The 16,893-nt window shown below is 35.5% G+C and overlaps 1 protein-coding gene and 2 non-coding genes across 3 annotated transcripts in view; all 3 read right to left on the bottom strand.

The window, feature by feature from the left end:
* Positions 1-3,162: 3,162 nt before the first annotated feature.
* Positions 3,163-3,290, bottom strand: LOC124398527. Its single transcript, XR_006928085.1, has one exon. It is a non-coding gene; the product is annotated as a U6atac minor spliceosomal RNA (small nuclear RNA).
* Positions 3,291-6,162: 2,872 nt separating this feature from the next.
* LOC124398528 lies at positions 6,163-6,290 on the bottom strand. The gene has a single exon (XR_006928086.1). It is a non-coding gene; the product is annotated as a U6atac minor spliceosomal RNA (small nuclear RNA).
* A 4,341-nt stretch (positions 6,291-10,631) lies between these two features.
* LOC124397546 (formin-binding protein 1) overlaps positions 10,632-16,893 on the bottom strand; it is a 71,714-nt gene continuing 65,452 nt past the window's right edge. The window contains 1 exon segment of the mRNA XM_046867084.1: positions 10,632-14,840. Coding sequence (XP_046723040.1) covers positions 14,833-14,840 — 8 coding nt within the window. The 3' untranslated portion in view covers positions 10,632-14,832.

Raw genomic sequence — 16,893 nt, 5'->3', positions numbered from 1 at the left:
CTCTCCGTAATGCCATGCATTGTTATATTGCATTTTTGACTGTAAATACACATGATAGAGTTGCACAAGAAGGGGCCTGGCAGAATTGTGAAGGGGCCTGGTGATTAGAGATTTCTTAATTTAAATGCCAAGACTGAAACCACTGCAATATTAGTAGCTAGTCTTCCACGACATGCCTGACCTCCACAATGCATTATGCAATGTAAAATAAAGTATCATAGTGTATGTTTTTATTTGGCTAGTTTTAGTACATGTGGAACACTTTGTAGGACACTCCTCGTCACTTTCATTGCAGTGATTATGTATGATTTTGAAATTGATCAGCATTGAGTAGATTAATGATTTTATGACATCTTATTGCATTCCTTTTTCCACAATTTCAAACAAAGCACCAGACTATAAATAATGTTGTATAAAGAAGCTACAATAAGTAGTACTTGTCTCCCAATCACAATAGATGTGAATCTAATCAGCAATAGGTTTAGAAAAAATTGTCTTTGGTATAGGGTAAGTGTTAGCATATTAGTAATCTACCTCAACAAGAATTCCATGAATCAGCATGCCCTCATCCTCGTGGCAATTTTTACATTCTGCTGGCTTTTATTATCCATTTTTTTCCTCAGTGAATTGTCCATTAAAATCAATGCAGTATCTTAAATTGCAACTGTATACTAAGACTGCCTATTCAGATTTTTGCATACTTTCCACTAGTGTTCTTGAAATAATCATTTGCTTAAATCTCTTGCCCAGATGTCCTGCTCCATGACTAAAAAAAGAAATGAATAATATTGGAACAACAATCGAAAAACCTAAAACCTGTTATAGCATTGTGGAGCTTTATGGGCAAATTGCACAATCAGAAACTAAGTTTTGCATATCCCAATCTCCTGAAAGTTTATCCAAGAGCTACATTGTTTTTATAAATAAATTCAAAATAAAGATATTGGATTGGACTGCAACTGAATTGTCTAGCTTTTAGGTAGCAGGTAAAAGAGGCATAAATTCACTCCAATTCAATATAGTAATAAAGGTGAAGGTTTAAAAGTTCTGATTCAAGTATCTCAGCAAATAATTTTTCTACATTTTTTGACAATTTTATTGCCCTAAAGAGTGAAAAAGTAAAAAATATGTTAATGTGAATGCCTCACATTTTGCCCAATTCTCCTAGAAGCCATATAATTAAAAGAAGAAATCAATGGTTTCAAGTACAGCAGGTACAGACTTATCTGCAAAAATTCTTGACTGCACTTATTGACTGCATCCCCTGAACCTAATACATTTCTAAAATGGCTGTATAAATAGACTGAAGTGCTAAGAAAAACACAAGCGTGATATATCCCGACTAGTAAAATATTTAACATAGTTAAAAATACAGCCAAAATTTACCTTCTGGTTGATTATATGATGGTGATTTAAATGGAAAATTTATGTTGCATGGTTTTCATTTGATTCACTCACATATTTTTATAAATGTTTTGCCAAATCCAAACATTTGAATAGCAATAAATATCACTTTATTACTATAACTATAAAACCTTTTGGCATCAAGAGAAATAATTAACCTTTTATTATAATGCCCTTTTATTATAAATAAAAAATAAACTTGATCATTACTTCTACTATTTTTAAAGAGCATGTTAGAGAGGTATCCTGAGAGCAATGCTAAAGTTGCTGTTTTGTTTTTTTTTCACAAGATTGCTTTTTAAAAATGGACATGGCCTTCTTTTATAATGTTACCCTTCATAGGGTAACCCTCATCCAGTCTTCCCACTAACTGCTAGTTATTGTAATTGCCTTGTAAGCTGTGGAACACAGAGCTAAAGGATTTAACTCTTGTGAACTAAAGGCATGTCGGCATTTGCAAATTCTAGAATGCCTACCTTTGGAGTGCCATAGTAGTACACTGAGTAGTATAACAACCTCACAGCTCCACGGTCCCCTGTTCTATCACAAGCTCAGGTTACTGTTTGTTGTTTCACATGTTTGCATGAGCGAATATGTGTATCTGTGTGTGTGTGTGTGTGTGTGTGTGTGTGTTTGTGTGTGTGTGTGTGTGTGTGTGTACATGGTGCCCTGTGATGGACTGGTGCCTCATCTGGTTGTATTTCTGCCTTGTGCAAAGAGCGCCAAGAGTAGGATCAACTGCAACTCTGAGCAGAATAAATCAGCAGTGTAGATGAAAAAAATGCATTATTGTTTGATGGGCTGAATACATGAAAGAAAAGCAAATCTGCCCATTTCACTGCAATAATAGTATAACTGTAGTATGATACACACGAAGATTATAGAGAGTCCGGATTAAAAAATATATGCAAAGAAACATACATGGGAGGCAAATTGGACTAGATTGTTAATGAAAAATAAAGGTTTTATTGTTTAGATTCTACAATAGGTTTGGTATCTGTCAGAGTTAATTGGCAAGGAAGACAAGGATAGGAGTAACAAACTTCATTCACTATGTCTGTTTAATTAATCCACTGCACATATGCATGTTCACCTAAATGCTAATTGCTTACTTTCCAGGCATCCCGCTTCCAAATTCCTGCTTCAAAATAGTGTTAACACAATACTACTCATGAACACAGGACTAGGGTTAATCAAACAGCAGTTTAGGTAAGTTTTATTGTACAGTGACAGGTCCATTCACAGTGATTGTGTACTGAGTTTCTTGAAATGTGTTAAATGGCTACTTCAGGAAACGCGAAATAATAATTGCTGTTTTTGGTGTTATGTTTCCATCTAGTGGAGCAGGCAGCAATAACAGCATTTTACAATTTCCCCAAAAGCTAGTCGCTGACAAGTTCACTGATTTTTAACTCGTGACGGGTTTGCACCGCAGTGTGGACCAAAATAAAAAAATATTTTGTTATCGTTCTGAGAGAAAAAAGAGAACAACATTTTTTTTTAAAGTAAGCCAAAGTCTCTGCAGCCCAAGTGTTTATGTATTTTGAATTTAGATGGAATTATATATAAAGTATAATCTGTGGGTTGAATACTGTGTCTGTGTGTGTGTCAATGGTATATCTCCTTGGCGAAAAAAGGGGCTTTTGGCTTTTCAGAATTATCTATAAATCTGCTATAGATAACTGCATTCCTGATATCCTTCTGAAAACGTCAAAACACAAAATTTAATGAAAAATAGCACACAATTTTAGCGGCACTTTAAAAACATGGTTAGAGATGCCACGAAGTAGGTGGCAGTGCCTTAACCGTATATGTGTTGTAGGCCACTAGGACCTCTTCCATCCTTGTCAAGGGGAGTGCTAACCTTCTCTCCTTTCATACAACACAATGGAAGTAGGCTCGCCTCAGAGTATATATAGTACGAAAAAGATATAACTTTCTCATTGACGGTAAGTACTCCAAAGCTGATGAACGCGTTACTTCTTTTAATTTATATAAACGAAAAAAAATTATTTAACAAAATTAACAGGATTACATGTGTCAAATATATAAAAGTTACCTTGATAAATAGACGAATCCTGCGCCGCAATGCATTAATGTATTTGCATAAAACGGCTCAACAACCAATCAAATTGGAGAATGCGCATGACGTTGCCTGGTGATTCCGGAAGTAAACAATTGGACGTGTCCCAAATGACGCCCAGAGCTCTCCGCTAAATCAGCAGCATAGTGACGTCGTCGACAAACTATGGTGCCCGAGTGATCGAGGGCTAGAGAGTGTAAAGAGATGGATTTGGAACACTTCCCAATACGTCTCTCTGAGCCTCATACACCGACATTCGTGTGGCTACTTGATCCGTATATCGACATTTATAAGTGAAAGCTGCATGCAGGGAATTTTTGTAGCTGATCGACAAATTATGATTACTTGTGTCACTTTGCAGATGACACCACCTTATTTTTAAAAGACATATGACAGTTTTCTGATCCTGACGTTTTTGCATAATTGCATTATTTGGAATGTCCAAAAGTATCATAAAGTGCATACAGTATTATGTTAGATTTTCCATTTACGACACTTGCTGTAGGCAAAACTATGGTACTACTTATGTAGCTGTATTAAAGTTGTTTAAAGCCTTAATCGTTTAGATTCTACAATAGGTGTGGTATCTGTCAGATTTAATTGGCAAGGAAGACAATGATAGGAGTAACAAACTTCATTCACTTTGTCTGTTTAATTAATCTAAAGCACATATGCATCTTCACCTAAATGCTATTTGCTCACATTCCTGGCATTCCGCTTCAACTTCCTGCTTCAAAATAGTGTTAACACAATACTACCCATAAACAAAAGACTAGGGTTAATCAAACAGCAGTTTAAGTAAATTAAGCTAGTCGCTGACAAGTTCACTGATTTAAAACTCGTAACGGGTTTGCTCCGCAACCCAGTCATTAGGGTTGCACAAGCCAGTGCACTCTTAGTGCCGGTCCCAAGCCTGGATTAATGCGAAGGGTTGCGTTAGGAAGGGCATCCAGCATAAAACGTGCCAAATCGAATATGCAGATCACGAATAAGAATTTCATACCGGATCGGTCGAGGCCCGGGATACCAACGACCGCCACAGGAATTGTTAGCCAACAGGGTACCAGTGGAAATTGGGCTACTGTTGGCCAAAGGAGGAGAAGGAAAGGAGAAAGACACCTACAGAGACGGCAAGAAAAGGAGAAGTGGAGGAGAGTGGAGGTTTGGGTTGGTACTTTAAATGCAGGTACTATGACTGGTAAAGGGAGAGAGGTAGCAGATATGATGGAGAGGAGAAAGGTTGATATGTTGTGGTCAGGAGTCCAAGTGGAAAGGGAGTAAAGCCAGGAACATTGGAGGTGGGTTTAAACTGTTCTATCATGGTGTAAATGGAAAGAGAGATGGTGTAGGGGTGATCCTGAAGAACGAGTTTAGTAAGAGTGTAGTGAAGGTGAAGAGGGTTTCTAATAGGGTAATGAACGTGAAGCTGGAAGTTGAAGGGGTGATGATAAATGTCATCAGTGTTTATGCTTCACAAGTCTGCTGTGAGATAGAGGAGAAGGAGACATTCTGGCATGAGTTGTGAAAGAAGGTGTACCTAGGAATGAAAGCTTTGTGATTGGGGCAGATTTCAATGGGCATGTAGGTAAAGCTAACAGAGGTGATAAGGAGGTGATGGGTAGGTATGGCCTTATGAAGAGGTAGATTTTGCTAAAAGGATGGAAATGGCAGTGGTGAATACATATTTTAAAAAGATGTGAAAGGTGGAGGAGTTCAGGTAGCTGGGGTCAACAGTGCAAAGTAATGGAGAGTGTGTTAGAGAAGTGAAGAAAAGAGTGCAGGCAGGGTGGAGTGGGTGAAGAGTGGTTGCAGGAGTGATTTTTGATAGAAGGGTATCTGCAAGAATGAAAGGAAAAGTTAATAGGACTGTGGTGAGACCTGCGATGTTGTATGGATTAGAGACAGTGGCATTGAGTAAAAGATGGGAGGTGGAGCTGGAGGTAGCAGAGCTGAAGACGTTGAGGTTTTCGTTGGGAGTGACGACGATGGACAGGTTTAGAAACAAGTTTATTAGAGGGACCGCACATGTAGGACGTTTTGGACATAAGGTGAGGAAGGCAAGATTGAGATGCTTTGGACACACACACATATATATATATATATATATATATATATATATATATATATATATATATATATATATATATATCGGTAGGAGAATGCTGAGGATGGAGCCACCAGGAAGCAGGAAAAGAGGAAGGCCAAAAGGCCAAGGAGGAGGTTAATGGATGTGGTGAGGGAAGACATGCAGGTAGTTGGTGTGAAAGAGGCACATGTAGAGGACAGGGGGGGTATGGAGACAAATGATCCGCTGTGGCGACCACTAATGGGAGAAGCCGAAAGAAGAAGAAGAACGGGTTTGCACCGCAGTGTGAGCCAAAATAAAAAATAAAATTCAAAAAAGTTAGCGAAAGTCTCTGCAGCTCAAGTGTTTATTGCATGGAATTATATATAAAGACTATTCTGTAGGTTGAATACTGTGTGTGTGTGTGTGTGTGTGTGCGCGCGCGTGTTCGCCGTAAGCACGTCAATGGTATAGCTTCTTAGGAAAAAAAGGCTTTTGGCTTTTCAGAATTATCTATAAATCTGCTATAGATACCTGCATTCCTGACATCCTTCTGAAAACGTCAAAACACAAAATTTAATGAAAAATAGCACACAATTATAGCGGCACTTTAAAAACATGGTTAGAGATGCCACGAAGTAGGTGGCAGTGCCTTAACCGTATATGTGTTGTAGGCCACTAGGATCTCTTCCATCCTTGTCAAGGGGAGTGCTAACCTTCTCTCCTTTCATACAACACAATGGAAGTAGGCTCGCCTCAGAGTATATATAGTACGAAAAAGATATAACTTTCTCATTGACGGTAAGTACTCCAAAGCTGATAAACAGGTTACTTCTTTTAATTCATATAAACGAAACAAAATTATTTAACAAAATTAACAGGGTCACATGTGTCAAATATATAAAAGTTACCTTGGTAAATAGACGAATCCTGCGCCGCAATGCATTAATGTATTTGCATATAACGGCTCAACAACCAATCAAATTGAAGAATGCGCATGACGTTGCCTGGTAATTCCGGAAGTAAACAAGTACAATTTTGTAATGTCCCAAATCAGCAGCATAGTGACGTCGTCGACAAATCTATGGTGACCGCGTGATTTAGGGCTAGAGAGTGTAAAGTCATGGGTTTAAAACACTTCCCAATACGTCTAACTGAGCCTCAAACACCGACATTCGTGTGGCTATTGGATCCGTATATCGATATTTATATGTGAAAGCTGCATTTAGCGAATTCTTATAGCTGATCGACAAATTATTATTAGTCAGTTGGCAGATGACACCGCCTTATTTTTTAAATGATGCTTCCCAAATCCCACTAGCAATTGATCACAAAATTGTTTTCTGCAGCGTCAGCTCTTCACCGAAACGTAGGTAAATGTAAATTAATTCCCACTATTTTTGAAATTACAGTTAAAACGGAAGTTGCATATTTAGCAATTGTAATCACAAAAAAACAAAATAATAGGGGTATCCTGAATTTTGGACTTGTTAAAGTAAAGCCCAAAAAAAAATTCGATTTGTGGTTGCAGAGAGAGACATATCTGAAAGGCAGGATACTGCTTGTTAAAGCTGAGGGCATTTCCAAATTGTCCTATGCTGTGCTGTCTTTGTGGACAAAGGAACATGTAGAATAATTTATAAAATACTCTTTAATTTTGTTTGGAAAAACAAAATTCACTATGTTAAAAAAATATAAATACAAATACAATTGAAAATGGGGGATTACATTTTATTGTGTATAAAAACAAGTCTCTTTTTTTTTTATTGGGTTGAGAAAAATATTTTGACTGTCGCTCAGCTATTTCATTCAGAAGGTCTCACTTTAAATTATACAGAGTTTCTCCAAAAATTCAACTTCCCTTGTTATAGATGCTATTCCTAAAGTTGTTGTTATGTTTCTAAGGGGGACTTAAATCACTGCAGGGGTGTCAAACTCAGATCTGGCCCGCGGTGTAATTATATTTGGCCCGCAAGATCATATCAAATGTGTATTAGTGCTGGCCCGCCAGTATATAGCGCATACACCGCTAATACTACAAATCCCAGAATGCTCCGCTAATACTACAAATCCCAGAATGCTTTGTTAGTGCGTTGGCGCATCAATCGAGACCGATGAAAAATTCTGCGTACTCAGCGCTGAATTTACCCGGCGATTTACAGACATTGAAACCCAGAAATGCAGATTTGAACTGCTCAGTAATCCGTTTGTGGTTGACTTGGAAAGCGCACCAACCAACCTCTAAATGTAGCTGTTTGAACTCCAGTGTAGAGACACGCTCAAGTCAAAGTACGACTCTGTGTGTGCTGCACAGTTTCTCTGTTTCTCCCCGACACACTGTTCCAACTCCGTGCCCAAGCTGCTCAAATCCTCTCTGTGTTCAGCAGCACATATCTGTGTGTGTAACTGTTCTCTTTAATGAAGATGAAAAAAAACACCACTCAGGAGTCTTATTGATGAACATCTTCACTCAATCCTGAGGATTTCCTCAGCTCAGAGCCGAAACCCAGACATGATGCACTTGTATCTAAGAAGAGATGCAGGTATCTGACTTCAACACCAATGAATGAATGTTTTTTTAATTGAAGGAAATTATTATTTTTGGTTTTGTTGTTGGCCTGTGAACAATGATTTACATGATAAAGGTATTCTAAAGTCTATAGATAGAGCGAGACAGACATAATAAGAAACGAATACCACTGATGTGTGTTTTATTTCACATTTAATTTCTCATGTGGTTATAATATTAAACTTTTGTTGTTTCAGATTTAATGTTTATGCAAAACTAAAGTTTGTTTCCATATGAAAAGGTTTAACATTACACATCTAGAGAGACGGAAAAATGCACAATTGCAGTAATTTTTTCAATAAATATTGAGTTTGGCCCGTGACTTCATCCCAGTTTTTAATTTTGGCCCACTGTGAATTTGAGTTTGACACCCCTGACTTAATGTATTACCTGTCTCATTAGAACACCATTGGAAACACCAACAGGGAAATGTGCTTTTTGTCACATCACTCAACAAGTAACTTCAGAATTCAGTCTCTCTTTCAAAAAGAGCATACAACAATGTAAAGCAAGCTTTCTTAATGCTTTACTAGGGAAAAATTGTTAACCATATTGAGTGGAAAAAAAGGTTTGGACACTGGCACTGAAATACTTGATAACTAATAAAGTAAGGGAAATTTTATTTTGAATTTTGAATAGATTTGATCCAGATAAAGCATATTTGAAAAAATTTTCAAGTCAGACATAGTAGCATGCTGTTCTTTTTGTGATGCCCCTAATGCATCTGATCTTCATATCTTTTGCCATTGTCCTCATACCCATTTATTTTGGATGGAATTTTCTAAGTTTATAAGCTGTAACTTGCTTTTAGATTTTTCTCTATTCTTTAAAGTTGTTTTGTCCATCTTGATGACAGACAATTCAAATACACCAAATCACAGAACAAACCCATAGGCTTTGATCAAACATTGATACAGCTACAGCAAGTAGTACCTCAGTTTTGCCTACAGCAAGTATCGTAAATGGAAACTCTAACATAACACTGTATGCCCTGTATGATACTTTTGGACATTCCAAATAATGCAATTATGCAAACACTTCAGGATCAGAAAACTGTCATATGTGTCTTTGTCTTATTAAAAAAAAATTAATAGAAGACAGACCAATAGTAGACAAGCTAGGTGATTATACCGCTTACTGTAATTGCTGGATGCAAAGGGATCTCTATGCATGGGGTATTTTTTTAAGCTAAATACACTATTTTGCCAAAAGTTTGTGGACACCTGGCCATATGATTTGTGATTTTTGAACATCCCATTCTACATTTATTCCCGATTTGCTCTTATAATAATCTCCACTCTTTTGGGTGTATGTTCCACTATAATTTTGAGTGTGCTAGTGGAGATTTGTGCTTATTCAGCCACAAAGGTTTTAAGCCAGGCACTGATGTAGGGTGAGGTGAGGACGCTTGGGTGCAGTCAGCATTCCAATTCCTCATGTTCAGTAGGGATGAGTTCAGAGCTCTATAGCAAGTCACTCAAGATTTTTAACTTCAACACTTGTAAAACATATCTTCATGAAGTTTGATTTGTTCATATGGGCATTGTCATGCTGGAACAGGTTTGGGTCTCCTAGTTCAAGTGAAAGGAAAATTTCATGTGACTGCACCCAAAGACTTCCTGTACAATTCTGTGCCTTCAGCTTTGCAATAACAGTTTACGAAAGGACCACATATGACTGGAAAAGACAGGTGCCAATACTTGTGTTTATATACTGTACATTTGACTGGTTGTTTATCTTTCTGTATCCCTGTATGATTATACAAAAAGTGGTTGCACCTTCTTTTTTAGATATTTTAAACTTTTAATTAGATTTGCACTATTTAAATATGAAACACTATTTTTAAAATAATTGGAGCATGCATTTCCTAAATATGGAACTTCCTATTTTTCTATGTTTCTTATATCATTGTATTGCAATACATTGCATTAACCAAATATTTCTGCTTCTGTGTCATTTACATTTTTCTAACTGCTATCAAATAAACTTTTATAACCAAGTACTACATACAGATACGGACAATTCCCTTCATGCACACAAATACTGTAAGTTCTTTTAAATAATTAGCAATCACTATAGAGGACGTAAACAAGCACAGAAACCTTTACCACTTACACAGGTCTACAATTCCAGATTCATTAACTAGTGGTATTCTTATTCTTACTTTTTTTGTCTCTTAGTAAACATTAAAGTAATGGAAGTATATTTGAAAATACTACTTCATCCTTTGAATTCATAATCATCTTTATTCTTAGCCCTATTGCCTGGAGTGTCTGGTAATGATTCTATACACCCTAAGAATAGGCAACATGTTATGTGTTTGTCTATTAAGTACCAGTACATACATTCATGTATTTCCTGTGTATATTTAATTAGCACAGTTAACACAATATAAAGTTTTCTGAAAATACCATTTTAACAAACATAACACAAATGACAATGAAAAAGTGCAAAACACAGTTTGGAGCCATAAAGTGGAATAAATGACTTGCTTAGCTTAGGAGAAGCAGTACAATTTCATGACATTTTATTATTAGTCCAAAGCTTAAAAATAGATTTTTTTCTCTGTTATTATTTCCACAGTACATTCTTATTTATAGATGTATATGTATATTTACTGATTTGGAACCAGAGTGACACTCTTTACAGCACAGCCAGGTTTGTTTGTGTGAGAGAGAAATTGCAAAAAAAAAAAAACCCATATGTTTCAGAACAATGAGATGTATTCAGGCAGCATCAATATTTTCTTGCTTCATATTTACAGCTTTTATATATATATATATATATATATATATATATATATATATATATATATATATATATATATTTTTTTTTTTGTAGGTCAGTTTGGATATTTATCTTGTAATGAAAGGCAAAATAACCATTTTAATTGACCAAGTATTATTTTTAACAGGAGGCTTCGGTTTTCGAAAGAGTTGAAAATCAATACGACAAACAACTTTAATCAGCAAATGAACAATCAGCTATAATAATAATAATAATAATAATAATAATAATAAATCTCTCTATGAGAATATAAGGAAGTTACAAATCAAACAATGTAAATCAATTATGTGCCAGCGTGAGTAGTCAAAGGAAATTCCAGAAACTAAACAATATTAAGTTGATTCATCATGTTCTCTACAAAACAAAATAATGTCAAAGTAAAACTATCATTTCTCTTCCATACCACAGACATTAAGCCTAAGAATAGAAATCACCAACCACAGAACAAAGCCATGGACACCAAGTGGGTGTGCTAATCCATGATAATAGTCCTTAGCCAGTTCTGCTGATGAATGTACATAGTTTTAAATCTTTTTTTTATTCTCTTAGAATAAATGTTTCCACTAGAGCTATGTTTAAAAGTGCTTTTTCACCGACACAATGCTGCTGTTGCTTACCTAGGCTGCCATCATAATATCCAGGAACATTTCAGTCAAAAGAAAAAGGTTATTGTTTTCTTTACCCCAAATGGCATGCAGTGGTGCTACGATATTAATGTAAGCAATAGCTGAAAAAAGATTAGAAAATCACAGTTTATCATCATGCAAACTGCATGCCATACCTCGCTATAAAAGCGCCTGACTTAGTAACACCATTTGTACAACAACTGCATAAATTAAATAGAATTAATCCGAATTCAATATCACTCCGGACCTGAATTTCTATTAAAACGTGAGTAAAACAATTTTCTAAATTCAAAATTAATTTAATTTCACATGTAAGAATCACTAATACACAAATGCATATGCATAAATAAATATGATGGACTCTTTAAAAGCATATTCTTATTGTGACAGGTGCATTCATTGCACCAAATACATTTAAAAATCCCTCATTATTTTGCTGCTGTATTTGGAATTATAACAAACTACAGCATTAGAGATATACTGTAGATGCATGTAAGGCATGTGTCATTATTTGACTCATAGTTGGTTAGAAAATGAAAGACCTTCTGGAAATGTGCTCTTGCGTTAAAAAACCTAGGGTAGAAGAACTTAACTTTGCATAGAGGTGCTACTGCTGCCTTTGTTAGTCTTTTCAAGTGTATGGGTACTGGCAGAAATCAATTAAAACTGCAGTGGGCAAAATAAAAGAATTCTAATGAAGGTGAAATAATCACTCTCAAGAAAGAGGTTCTTGTGGTCCTTCCACATTCCCTGCACAAAGGTGCATGTGCCAAACCTCCAAGCAATGCATTTCAGATACTATGTGCATCGTCCCAATCAATTTTCAGATTACATGATTTTATGAGTTTCTGCATCAGATCAGTATCTTGTGGATACTGTATTTACTGTCACTTATGCTGGTTTGATTGAAAATATGGATGGGAGCTCCTCACAACCATTTTAATTCACATTTATTTTCTTATACTTGGGGCTTCCGCATATGCATGCTCAAGGAGGAACGTGCACAGAAAATCCGCATAGACAAAAATGCGAACTTAAGAATCAAGGACTACAGGAGGTGAAAATGGTAACTACTGCCATTACATGCAGCTGCATAAAAGGCACAATATGTTCAACATGTTAAACATTTTCCATTTTAAAATATTTTTGCTTATGTTAAATAAATATTTTGGTTACACTTATATATAAACAAGTCTCCATAAATAAGAATCTATTTTTTAAGCTGTTTAAAATAAGTATGTAATTTAAGCATGACATTTTCTTAATGCCAAACTGCGGGACAACAGCTGACTAGTTCCTGTTAGCTACATTAGCCTCATAGCACCAGTACAAAACCAAAATAAAAAAACTGGGTTCAGACCCCATGCTGTTGATGTCTGGTGTAATAAGGGGCATTGTTTGCACAAAGATTTTGTGTACCTAACCCTACCCTGAACTATTCCTTAAACATTTTAAAGGTTTAAAAAAGTGTGAAGTCAAAATTTTAACCACATAAGATATATGAAAAATATATCTACATTCACAATATATTTGCATGGGATATCAAAGCAGGTAGAAAATGGTACTTTCTTAAAAGTTTAGCTGTTGAAATAATCCAGCTTTGGTTCTTGTAACAGCTTTGTGTCAGTGGAAAAGCACTGTCTAGCCCTGATCTAGGATCAGCTATCTGTCTGCCAATATAATCATATTCATTCAGATAAAAAAAAAAAAAAAAAACGAAAAAATTACTTATAAGTCAATACCACATAAGCAACCACATAACATATGATGGCTAACCTTTGTAGGCAGGCTCAATAAATCCACAGGATGAGACTGCAAATTAACCTGTTAAAAATGTGCCTGTAATAATGGGACTTCACAGTGTTTGCTGAGAACTACTAGGGGTTGCAAGAGTATTAATTTTTACTAGTCAAGCAGTAATTTCAAGTCATTTCCGACAATGTTTGGCTATTTTTACTTTTAACTGTAAAATGCAGGGTTTAGATTTCATTTCTGCTTAATTTTTAACAACAAAAATAAATAAATCAGTGCAATAAATGTGCAAAAAATAGCTGTGTCATACTATATTATTTAAGTATGTGCAAATACACTTGTGTTTAAATTTTTTTTCTGGAAATAAAAATTCAATGTCCTTCAACAGAGTAGTCTTTATAGTTTATTGACCGGCCTTTTGTGGATCGAGGAAGCTATGTCTACTGTAGCATCAGAAAGCTTTTTAAGTCTAATAAGGACCTGGGTGTTAAACAGCTCCAGTTCAACTACAGCCTCAATAGCATCTGAAAACAAGTGTGACTGTTTGTTGGCATGCTCTGACAGGCTTTATACTACTTGAGTGAGATTGGATAGTGACTTGCAAACCATGGCACCGATTTCACTCTTTTGCATGGCACTGTTTGTGATAGAATTAGCAATGCCAAAGAACAGGGACTTTTGTTTATCTTTATTCAGCTTTAAAGGGCAACAAAGAGTCCCATTTCTATGCACATCTTTTAACCTAAAATTCATATAAAAGTAATACAAATCTTTTTGAAGCATGTTGACAATAGAATCAGCTTTGCTTTTTTTGTTTTTTTAATCTACATTTAGCCTGCAACTTGTGAATGTACTAGTTGACTAGTCTATGCAACCCCTAATAGCTACTCACTGGCTAACGAAGCAACAGAGTACAGTGCTTGTGAAAAAAAAAAAAAAAACACTAATACATAAATAAATCTGTTGGTTGCAATGCAACTAAGGCCTGATTGTAAAAACACAAGGACTCAAAAGACATATACAATATATAGTATAGTCCTATTTGACCAATCCTACATACATACTTCCTCTTGTTTACTGTGTGATATTTCTAGAAGAAAAAGTTTAAAGGTAAACAGGTCACATTTTGGACAACACTGAAATGAATGGCGTGTCTTTCAGAGGCTGACTGGACAAGATTTATGTTACCAGATCTAATGTTTAATCTGTGCCAATGTGTAGTATACACTATCTAGCTCATGTTGAACTGAATTACAATTATGGGTGCTTGTAAGCTGCATAGCGAAAAAGCAATATTTTCTTATATGTAGCGGCTTTAAGGGTCTGATTTTTTTTTTTTTTATCTTTGATTGGTGTCAGGGGCATGGTTCAGTTATTGTCTGCAGTAGAGGCTCCACTGCCTCCTGTGCATTGCTTTCTTCCAAATCCATGAGTCAATCATCATCATCATCATCATCATCATCATCAAAGTTTCACTCTCTCCATTTTAGTAGAGAGATATATTCCTGTATTTTCCAGTCAGTTGCCATGTGCCCTCTTCTCTTCATTAGGAATCTGCAGTTACAAACATAAACTGTGTTAGAAAGACACACCCACACACACAAAGAGACAAGAGAAGAAAATTGACACTGCCTTGAGTTAATTGGTCTGTAATCTCTTATACTGCTCTGATATGTAAAGATGAACACTGTCAGACAGCATTTATATCAATAATACATTCCTTCATTTATTCATTTTTAATTCACATTTAATCCTAGACAGGATCAGTGTGGATCTAGAGTCTATTCCAGTCACACTGGGAATAAGGTCATCTATTCATTGCATGGCACCATGCAAACACATGCATACAGCTGTATATTTTCGTATATTAATTTTTTTTAGACCTCGGGTTAAACTTGCACAAACATGGGGAAAACCTCCAAAAGTCAATACAGATAGACCTAAGAGATTCTGCTACCCTTTTATAGTATTTTTAAAGGGAAAGTCTAAATAGAGGAACGATTATTAATTTTTTTGTGCCTTCTGCTGCTCATGTGGCCAAATGAAATTAAAAGAGAAACAAAGCTCCTCTTTCTTTCAACAGAACCACTCTCAATGCAGAAGCTCACTTAGTCTCATAAGTTGTCTTTTAAGGAACTGAGCAACTGTGTTTTGGCTAGAGCTGAGTTCCAGCCAGGGAAAATGTAAACAGAAGACTGAATCATTACATAGCAATATTACCAGTAAGATTTTCTAAAAAAAATAAATAAATTGAAATCATGTATAATAAGTATATATTTAAAATGCATATAATTAAATATAAACTACACTATTAGACACACAAGACAGCTTATACATCTTTAGATGTTTCTGCTGTTCTTTAAAATGCAGTGGTAAACAAAATTCAGAGAGATGAGGAACAGATAATGAGCCAGCAAGAATTATGTATGCTTCATTTGGACCAAATGGAGATGGACAAAGATAAGCAGATAAAAACATTTTTTCTTGTATTGTCATTGGAGAGGAAATGTGTTTTAAGCACAGAAAAAAGAAGTTTGTGGGAAGTATATTGTCTTCAATGCTTGTGTGGCTTTTAGATTTGGGATTCTTCAAATGCATCATGACTGAGCAAATTACAGTAGATGTCCACAGTTCCAAGTTAGTTAACCATTCTCAGTTCATTATGCCATGCAGCACTGATTTATACCTATGATACCTTGGCATGTTTATGAGTCAAAATCTTTGAAAGTAAGCTGTCTACAGTAAATTTGAAAAAAATAAATAAATAAAAATAATGGATTATTATTACAAGGATTATTATAAAAGATTATTATAATTACAAGGATTCATGTTTCTTGCATTTGCTTGTGCATCAATACACTGCCAGTATATCATAGGCATCAAAATATTTTAGGGCCACTCCACACCTACAAAAACACACACTTTCTCACCCCTAAAATGGGTTGTATGCTCCGTTCACAACCCCTAATTCCACACATAATAACCTGTAAAGAAACAATACAATGGACCACCTGTAGGGGTATGGCAAATGTTCCCCTAGATAAATATGCAGTGTATACAATGCATATATACTATTACATATACGACTGGTATATACTATATTTTATATATATGGGCACCGATCGTCTAGTCATCACAATTTGGCTCTTGTCAAACTCATTCAAATCCCTACACTTGCACATTTTTGCTGCTTCTAACACATCAACTTTGGGGACACAATGTTCACCTAATATATCCCACCCAATAACAGGTACCATGATGAAGAGATAATCAGTGTTACTCACTTCACTGGTCATATTGTTAAAATGTCATAATGTTATGCTGATCAGTGTACTTTATCAGTATCAGTACTTTGAAAAAGTATTTGCCACCTTTTAAATTTCTCCTATTCTTGCATATAGGTAATAGTTAACTGTTTCAGATCTTCAGGCAAAAATTAATACAAGACAAAGACAGCCGTACTAAACACAAAATACACCTTTCATATATTCCAAAAATTAATGAGAAAAATTTATGTTGACTCTTCAATGGAGCATTAAAAAGACTTGTTACATCTAGTCTAATCCTAACAAAGAACATCATACCAATAATCAAGCAATGGTTCTAC

The sequence above is a fragment of the Silurus meridionalis genome, chromosome 15 (genome assembly GCF_014805685.1).
Source record: "Silurus meridionalis isolate SWU-2019-XX chromosome 15, ASM1480568v1, whole genome shotgun sequence".
Lineage (NCBI taxonomy): Eukaryota > Metazoa > Chordata > Actinopteri > Siluriformes > Siluridae > Silurus > Silurus meridionalis.
The sequence above is the reverse complement of the archived record's forward strand: the minus strand, read 5'-3'. Positions and strand labels throughout refer to the sequence as shown.